Consider the following 10,479-nt stretch of genomic DNA (forward strand, 5'->3'; position numbering starts at 1 on the left):
CTTCTTGTTCTTCAACTTTCTAGTTTTTTTTTTTTTTTTTTTCAAGATTGTTTGCGTGAAATGCTTGAATGTTCCATTTACAATTTGAAAATTTTATATGAAAAGGAGAGAACTTTGTTATTATTAGCCTTCTTCTTGCTCCACTTATACTTAATTAATTTCATCATGCTCCACTTATACTTGACCAATTTTGCTGTTCTTTCTCCATAAATTTCTCTCTTTTGTGAAAGGGTCTTTCTGGGAAATTTGTTAATGGTTTAAATAATATTAATGTGGTTTATGGTTCATTAAGTCAAGATTTGTTCTCGGTGTTGAAGCACTATCATTCATTAAGTCGAGATTTGTTCTTCGAAAGAGTATCACTAAAACTTTCATAAAAACATCTTTTTGGTTGTTGGTGGTTGTCCTTGCTATATTGAGTAGAGATTGTACTGAGACTAAAATAAGAACGAAAAAAAAATCGGGGGTCATATGTACAAGACCTTATAATCCAAACCAGTACGAGAGAACTGTGTTGGAGGCTTTTGGGTGAAAAAACTATGTCTATTTTTCGATGGTTTTATGAAGAATGTTTAGATTTGATTAAATTGGTCTATATGTTGAGTAGAAATACACTTGGAAATGGTTTCGCTCTCGAGCCAGATTTAGGTCATTTTCTAAAAGGGTACCACCAATAGTACAAAATGTGGATTTTGTGGAGCGCTTTTGTTATATTCTTTACTTTTACCATTTGATTGGTTGATCATGGTTAAGAGATGCTCGATATTACTTTATTCAATCATTTTTCTAGGGTTGTGATTTGTCTTCCTTTATCAAAGTTATAGATGTTGTAGGTACCTATAGTTTATATTTTAAACTATTATGGTTTAGGGTTTAGGTTTTTGTATTTGATTGCGGTAAGATTTAATAAAATCTCTCAACCTCGTACTAAAAATTATTCAATGAGATTGCCACCATGGGAACGTTTCTTAATTTGTTAAACGTGAATTTAAAAATCTATGTATACAGTTTAATAACACTTCTGAGATCCCACATCGATTGAAGAGGTGAATTAGTGCCATCGAGGACGCTGCACCCCAAAGAGAGGTGAATTGTGAGATCCCACATCAATTGAAACGAGTGTCAGTGAGGACGCTGGGCCCAAATGGAGGACGGAGATTTAGGCTAGGTTAATTTTAATAAATGTCTACATAAAAAGATTTTTTTTCATGGGATTAAAGTTTAATTATAGATTACTTATTATCATATGAATGATTATTGAAGTTGATATTGTTATTTTCATTTATTATTGCACATTGACTTTACCTTAGATATAATGTTTTAATACACCTACTTATATTTTTGTTACCGATGTCTTTGTCACCATATTATATTTTGAAAATGAAAAAAAAAAAAAAAAAAAAAAAAAAAAAAAAAAAAAAAAAAAAAACTAAATACCAAAATAGTTAATCTATTAAATATTTACATTTAAAGAAATTCAAATGCAATATAAAAAAAAAAATTAAATAAATTAAGAGTGTATATGAGTTGGAAAAATCTTCGGGACTAACCAATCTTGATATGGTGACTCGAGCAACTCGAATAGAATTCACAGTCCAACCCAACCCTTAATATCCTGAATAAAATAAATAAGTTATAATGCATCATTAACGACGGTTACAAACGTTAATATTCTTAATATTTTTAAAGGCAGAGTAGATTAAATTGTAACTCGATTTTCAAGTTGGTCGGACTAGTCAGATTAACCCACAAAAAAAATATCAACCTGCAAATCGAATCAATTCTGTTTTTTGTTTTAAATTTTTTTAAATAACTAAAAAAAAATTAAGGCAATCCAACTTTGATGATTTGAATTAAGTAGTTAAAATTGTCAAAAAAATATAAAATTATTTGCACCGACTATAAATCATTGACCAATGAATTTTTCATAAATACCAATCAGCGGATCGTACAAAGTTTGAAATTTAAATTTTATTTTATTTTGTTTTATCAACTAATATTTAAATTATTGATTTTGAAATTTAAATTTTATTTTATTTTGTTTTATCAACTATTATTTAAATTACTTATCGTTCTTATTCGATTAATTGTCTAATTAAAAATATCCCTCAAAAAAAATTTGGGCCTTAAGAGATACTCTAAAACCGCCAATATAAGTACGACTTTAAGACTACGGGTCAAGGTCCGACTTACATAAATTTATAACCCCAAGTATTAATCCCATTTTTCAAACATCCATTTATTCGGTTATTTATTTGACCTAATAATCTAACCTATTTAGACTGTTCAATTCAAATTAAGATTGGATTAATTTTTTTCGATTTACACCGAGTTCAGTTTACGAATTGACATTTTTCTGGTCGAGTCAACCAGAACAACTCGTAGAATTACAATCCAACTCAACCTTACCGTACTTTTAAAAAGATATTTAACATTTTTAACCAATGTTAATGATGAATTGACTTGTAAACGTTAGATATTTAAATATAAAATGTATTGTGGATAAATATAATTTTTTTAATAATTAAAAAAAATTCAACAGCTCAACGCAACCCAACTTTGGGTTGTAAATTTTATTGGGATTGCTCGGATACCAATCCAACAAATTCAAATTTTCACATTGTTACAAAAGAATTTTTCAACCGAACCCAACTCAACCCAAACTGTTGCATCTACCAGTAAAATTTAAATTAAAAAAATTAATTAGATTAATCTAATCCACTTAACTATGCCCTCATTTCATAACACTCCCATTTAAAATTTATGATATAACATACTTATTGTTTAGTTTTATAAATGCTTCATATTTAATTTAATGTAATTAACATTCCTACTTACACGTCCATTTTATGTGTCATGTCTCCTAATAACTTACCTAATTAACCACTTCCTTAAAAATTACTATTCTTTCTTTATTTTATTCAATTATCCTTCATCTTTTTGTTTTTTAATATAATTACAAGAATACCCGTAAATTTCGTCTTTACTATACAATATTACTCTTTTGACCTCTCATATCATCCACTATGTGCAATAGTCTAAATCCGCGCTAACACAGATATTGTCTTGTCTGAAATTGAGAGGTTTTCACACCTTTTATAAAGAATGTTTTGTTTCCCTTTCTACCCCATTCATTCGGTGTGCTAGCAAGACACCGATGTGAGATCTGTGTGCTAGCAAGGATGCTGGGCCCCGAATGAATGGGGTAGAAAGGGAAACAACCCCAAACTAGTAGATATTGTCCTCTTTAAACTTTTCCTTTGGAGGTTACCCTCAAGGTTTTTAAAACGCATTTGCTAGAGAGATGTTTCCACACTCTTTATAAAAGAATGTTTCGTTCCTCGCTCTAACCGATGTGAGATCTCACGATGCATATTATATTAATAACTAAAATCTTATAAAACTCAAATATCGAACCTTCCCAAGTCACAAACATGCTTGAGATAGTAGCATTTTCTTCTGAGATTCTTTATTCTTTTATTGCCTCGTTTTGTTTGGTCATTCAAAGTGAGATAGTAGCATTGTTTTAATATCAAAACCATTGAAAAGATTGAGAAGGGTATTCTTGGCTTCAACCATAATTATTATTTGAATTATATGCCATATGTCATCAAAGTTGTGGTTCTTCCTTATTCATTTTTAGCTCCTAACATTGACTTCTTTCCAATTATAAGAACAGTTTTCTCAAACGTGGCCGGAGCTCAAGCATACATTTGTCCACAAAGTTTGAATCTCACATGATTGACTTGTTTGCGAGGTTAGAATAATTGTTGCACAATTGCCGTCTTACTACGACAAGAGTGCGGTCCCGACATTGCGGTCATAAAATTTTGGTTAACGTCCAATTAAATAAAATTATGTTTCGTAATTTCGTGATTCAATTTTTTGAATTTCAAACTTATTTTTGGATACAAATCATGAGAATTTGAACCAATTTAGAAAGTACACCTCCCCTTAATCGAGGTTCGACTCCATTGATCTCGTATGCTACAAATCCAATTGTAAGTGATCTCAGTATCAAATAATTCAACATGAAAAATCAACCCAAAATCAAAACTTTATTCCTCTTCATTTATAAATACAAAGAAAGAGAACCCTTTGTTCACTCCAAATTTATTCTCTAGAGCGTAAAACAAAACTACATAATTAAATATCTTCCTCAAACGACCATCTTTTATAGAAATAGCTTATGCTCACGAAGGACAAATAAGAGGTTTTTGTATCCCAGTAACAACCGGTTTCACATTCGAACATTCAGATACAACTGGACCTTCACGTCCAGTATAGGTGATATCAATGTCAGATAACTGCACATCTTCACATGGATAATCAGCACTACACAAAAGCTTCACAGCAACTGCAGTACCAGAACTACCTCTAATATTCTTGAAACTCACCTTACTTATCTTGATTTTCGACGGAATCTGAAAAACATCAAATAAACACAATTTGAATGAAATTATTTCTAATTAAAATAAAATAAAGAAAATAAAAGATTTCGTAATTCCAGTACCTTCCGGTTACATTTGTTGTATGGACAGTATTCTTGATCCACAATAATTGGATTTTGGACGTCAACCAAAGTTATATCTTCATAGTGCATATCAGTAACCGATCCAGTAGCCGGAGAAGCCGGCCATGTTTTGATCCTTAGGCCATTTGTTGTACCAATTAATTTACAATTTTTGACATAAAGCCCAGCAACCGGTTCTTCAACAAGATATTGTCCTAGACTTCCTACGCTTATGCCGTGTCCAGGTCCACACGTCACGTTCGTAACTGTTACCTGTCTGCTTCCATCTCCGAGTGAGATACAATCATCACCAGTACCAATAACTGAATTGATGATATTAACTCCATCACAACGACCCATGTGAATTCCATCACTATTAATACTATTCCCCGGTGCATTTATGGTCACGTGATCGAAAGTAAGATTCTTACAACCTAGGATATTGACATGAAAATTCTTGCTGTCTTTTGACGTTATGTCCCTCACAATTGAATCTTTTACAAAGCTGAACTTCAAACTCTGTAAAAAAAAACGATCATGCATGAGTATAAACAATAAATTAAAATTTGGAAATAGTTAATTTAAGTGTATTTACCATTGGAATTCTTGCACACTTGGGGTTTTTATGACAATCGTTACTTGCCCAAGCTTTTTGTCCTTGTCCATCAAAAACTCCGCCACCTGTTAATGAAATTTTGTCGACATATCTGAACTGAATCCAACCATCACCTGTTATATCTACGGGTGCCATTATTGTTCCTTGCACGACAATATCAATTGGACTCTTGCAAGGACCAAGCATTGTGATTACACCTAACGTGTAAGTCTCTTTTGGAATAATTAATTTACTTTGAATCGGTGAAGCACAAGCGTCCTTCCATGCCTTTTCTAGAATCTTTTCAAAAATCTCGAACATAATTAGAAAAGATTTATCATCGTAAAAATATCTAAACATCGATATATTTGATATTAGTTTTTACCTGAGTTATATCAGCATTAGGCTTAGCACCGTATGTTGTTACGTCAAAAACTCCATCACTTGATTGAGCTGTTCCTATAGAAACGTATAATAATAACACGAACGATAGAGTTATCGACTTCATGTTCATACCCATCTTCTTGTTCTTCGTTTTTGTAGTTTTGTTTTGTTTTTTTGTTTTTTTTTTTCTTTTGTTTTTGGAGATTGTTTGTGTGAAATGCTTGAATGTTTCCTTTACCGTTTGAAGTATTTATATGAAAAGGAGAGAACTTTGCTATTATTAGCTTTCTTCTTGCTCCACTTATACTTAACTAATTGTGCTATTCTTTCGTATGATTAAGCATTTACCTCACTAAATTCTATTCCATAAATTTCTCTCTATTTTGAAAAATTGTTCCGTTTCATATTGTTTTCCTTTATTATAGATGAGGAATTTAATTATATTTTAATAAAATTTCTCAATCTCGTACTAAAAAATTATATTTCTTAACTTGTTAAACGTGAATTTAATTTAAAAATCTTGGAGAGGGAAATGAGTGTCAGCGAGAATGCTGGCGCCAAAGGGAGTGGATTGTGAGATCCCACCTCCGTTTAAATGAGTGCTAGCGAGGATGTTGGGCCCCGAAGGGGGTGGATTGTGAGATCCCACATCAGTTGAAATGAGTGCTAGCGAGGATGTTGGGGCCCGGAGGGGGTGGATTGTGAGATCCCACATCGGTTGAAAGGAGTGCTAGTGAAGATGTTGGGGCCTGGAGGGGTGGATTGTGAGATCCCACATCGGTTGAAAGGAGTGCTAGCGAGGATGTTGGGCCCCGAAGGGGGTGAATTGTGAGATCCCACATCGATTGGAACGAGTGTCAACGAGGACACTGGGACTCAAAGGGAGTGGACACTAGGCCCCAAAGAGGGTGGATTTCTAGTTGAGTCGTTGCACTAACTTAAATATTTTTTAAATAATATATTATATATATAAATAAAGAGTCTTATTAAACCATTGACCAATGAATTTTTCATAAATTCCAACCAGTAGACCGTACACATTATAAAAGTTTGAAATTCAAATTTTATTTTATTTTGTTCTCAACCCATATTTAAATTACTTATTTTTCTTTATCTTATTAATTGTCTAATAAAAAATGAAAATTTGGGCCTTAAGAGGTACTCTAAAGCCGCCAATATAAGTAACGGGTCAAGGTCGGACTTACATAAATTTATAACCCTAAGAATTAATCCCATTTTTCAAACATCCACTTATTCATTTGTTCATTTGACTCAATAATCTAACCTATTCAGACTGTTCAATTCAAATTAAGATTAGATTAATTTTTTTCAATTTAGATCGGGTGCAGTTTACGAGTTGACATTTTTCTAGTCGAGTCATCCAGACGAACTCGTAGAATTACAACCCAACTCAACTTTACCGTAATGTTTAATCTATGTATACTCTACATCTACCAATAAAGTTTAAATTAAAAAAATTAATTAGATTAATCTAATCCACTTAACTTCGCCCTCATTTGATAACACTCCCATTTAAAATTTACGATATATGTTAAGGATGTTTAGTAATAAATTATAGTTTACCATATATATCATATTTGATGTTTTATTATAAGGCAAATATATAGATATTTGTCTTCTTACTAAAGTATCTTTCCATTTATTGTTATTCATGTTTATTACTCTTTTCATATCTTGGTAGATTAAGCAAACATTCTTAGTATAACATATAGTTTATTGTTTAGTTTTATAAATGCTTCATTCATATTTAATTTCATGTAATTAACATTCCAAATTACTCAATGCATAAACCAAATTTTATTGTGTCAGGTCTCCTGTTAACTCACCTAAACTCAATTAGGTTCATTAACCACTTCCGTAAAAATTACTTCTTTTTTAATTTTATCCGATCATCCTTCATGTTTTTTTTTTTTATATAATTACAAGAATACCCGAAATTTCGTCTTTACTATACAATATTACTCTTTTGACCTTTCATATTATCCACTATGTGCAATAGTCCAAATCCATCGCTCACAGATATTGTCTTCTCTGGAATTCCCGTTAAAGTTTTTAAAATGCGTCTACAAGGAAGAGATTTTCACACCCTTTATAAAGAATGCTTCGTTCCCCTCTCTAACCCACTCGAGGCCCAGCATCCTTGCTAACACACCACTCGGTGTCTGGCTCTGAAACCATTTGTAACAGCCCCAAACTAGGAGAGATTGTCCTCTTTAAACTTTTCATTTCGAGGTTACCCTCAAGGTTTTTAAAACGCATTTACTAGAGAGATGTTTCCACACTCTTTATAAAGAATGTTTCGTTCCCCACTCTAACCGATGTTAAATCTCACGATGCATATTATATTAATAACTAAAATCTTATAAGACTCAAATATTAAACATTCACAAGTCACAAATATCAAATATTTTTCATTTTCATAATAATCTTAAAAATCGAGTAGATTATAGTTGAGTTGTAACTCTATTTTTTGGTTTGTCGAGCATAGTCTTCCCTACTCAACGACTAGGAAACTTGCCTCTAATATTTAATATAATCAATGGGTTAAACGTATAAAATATATGTTTATGCTATTCCTGTCCATTTCTTCTTCTGTCTTTATTCTTTTATTGCCTCTTTTTGTTTGAAGTGAGATAGTAGCATTGTTTTAATATCAAAACGTGAAAAGATTGAAGAGACCGAGAATAGAATACTACCTGTGGATTCAACACAATTATTATTTAGATTATATACCATCAAAATTGTAGTCGTTACTCGTTCATTTTTAACTTATGACATTGGTTTCTTTCCAATTATAAGAATATTTGTCCACCAAGTTTAAATCTCACATGATTTGACTTGTTCGCAGGGTTAGAATAATTGTTGCACAATCACTGTCCTACTACTGCAGGAGTGTGATCGACATTTGAGTCATGATCTAACTTTAATTGCATTACTTTATATTCTAATCCAAATAAACACCTTCAAAGTTACAATTGAGATCCAATCATTTAAATAAGAAGTGTTAGCACAAATGTTTGTAGAATTTTTTTACAGTGGGGTTTAAGTTGTATGCCACGTTCATTTATAAATAAAATAAAGGAACTAACTGTAAAATAAATGTCATGACAAATTATAATTTTTTTTTTTTTTGAGTAACATCTAGTAGTTGTAAAAAGAAACTATATAATTAAATTTCTTTTCATCAAATGGTCATCTTCTTGGAGGATTGCTTCTAATTAGAGTTTCACATTTGAACATTGATCAATGTAACGACTTGAAATTTTCTACTTAATTTAAGGTCGCTACAGTATACGTACCATAAACATTGAACGCGGAAGACTTCATTTAAATTTCATAAAACATAACTTTTATTTTAAAACACAGCCATGGACTTACGTGTTTTGAAAACATCTTTTAAACGACACAACAAAAGACTAAATAAAATGAATCAAAGTTTAAGTTAAAAACATCCTATTCTAGCCTAAGTCTAAGAAAATAAATACCACTATCCTATGCATGTTCCATGGTCTCGAGTTGCGATGCCGTCGTCAGCCGTACAGGAATGTCTTGCCTTAACCTGAAAAATGTAGTAGCACATGGCTTGAGTATTTAAAGAAAGACTCATGAAGTGACTTCACTGTTGGGGTTAAATGCAACAATCACATGCAATGAGATGATAGGACCTATCTTTCATTCCGTTTTCCCTACGGTGCTGTCCTAACGGGTAATTTTGGACGTGTACCATATACTCTACACACAGTCCATACGTGCGAGTATGGGCTCACCCCAGCTAGTTTGCACGCCACTGGGCCACTTTCCTTATCCGGTGGGCATACTCTGGGAGCCCCTTAGGCCGAACACCCGCTAGAACATTTAACCGTCACGGCAGCATTATGCAAAGCATAACGATCGCTGTCCTGCCATTGGATGTACCCGTCCGTACCCTCGTGATGGGATAGGGGTATCCCCCCAAATGCATGAGCACACATAATGCATGAGGTCCCAAAACTTTTCCATTTTCATTATCCTTTAATACAACCCCGCTAGCATTATGTATATATCATATCATTTTTCATATCGTTTCAGATATCGTTCATTATTCATATCATATCGTTTCTCATTCTTCAGTTCTGAAATCATCTCAAATCATACATAATTCTAACGGGGTTATATTTCATGCCATTTATCGTGATTTCATGTCATTCATATCATGTTGTATACACACAATTTAAGAGACCTAACATAACGTTCTATGCTTTTAACATAACATTTCATCATATACACATCATACCATGACATATTGCATCACAATGTATCATATCATAAACAAGTCATAACGTAAACACTTCGTAGTCCTATCGTTCTCTAACTTATCATAGCCTTAACGTTCTTATACCTATCACAGACATATCATTACGTGAACGTACCTTAGTCATACCATCACAAGAACGTATCCTAACGCTATCGTTCTATCAATCCTAACGTTATCGTTCTATCAATCTATCACAAACCTATCCCTTTCTACTCGTAACCTAACCGTATTCTTTCGTCAATCTCTCTTATCCATATCACTCCGGTATGTAACCTAACCTTAACATTTCATGAACGTATTTTACTCCTATCGTTACATTTCGTTTTGGGCACCCTTCTCGTATCCTATCTCAAACATATCCTTGAACACATCGTACCGTAATTATTATCATATAATTCACATATTATAAGATATACATAACATATAAGAAGCATATCGATCCACAGACAATTCACACATATCAATATATATATGACACGTGCAGAACCATGGGGCACGTGTCAACATCAAATATAACCATGCTGATAGTAAGGTCACTTACCTAGCTAGCTTAAGTCGTTGTCACGAATATATCTTTAATGAAAGTTCGATTTCGTCCTTTGAAATCCGAGTCAACCTATGTGAGCCCATGACATCAGTTTCAAGTTTGAAATCTACACAATTATTTATCTA

General features: G+C 32.5%; 1 protein-coding gene across 1 annotated transcript; it reads right to left on the minus strand.

The window, feature by feature from the left end:
• Nucleotides 1-4,034: 4,034 nt before the first annotated feature.
• LOC111430981 (exopolygalacturonase-like) lies at nt 4,035-5,659 on the minus strand. Its single transcript, XM_023067455.1, has 4 exons — nt 5,494-5,659; nt 5,109-5,408; nt 4,514-5,032; nt 4,035-4,424 (listed from the first exon to the last, which is right to left on the minus strand). The coding sequence occupies exons 1-4, from the start codon at nt 5,626-5,628 to the stop codon at nt 4,194-4,196; spliced, it is 1,185 nt and encodes a 394-aa protein (XP_022923223.1). The 5' UTR covers nt 5,629-5,659; the 3' UTR covers nt 4,035-4,193.
• Nucleotides 5,660-10,479: the final 4,820 nt, after the last annotated feature.

Source organism: Cucurbita moschata, unplaced genomic scaffold, assembly GCF_002738365.1.
Source record: "Cucurbita moschata cultivar Rifu unplaced genomic scaffold, Cmos_1.0 Cmo_Scf00035, whole genome shotgun sequence".
NCBI lineage: Eukaryota > Viridiplantae > Streptophyta > Magnoliopsida > Cucurbitales > Cucurbitaceae > Cucurbita > Cucurbita moschata.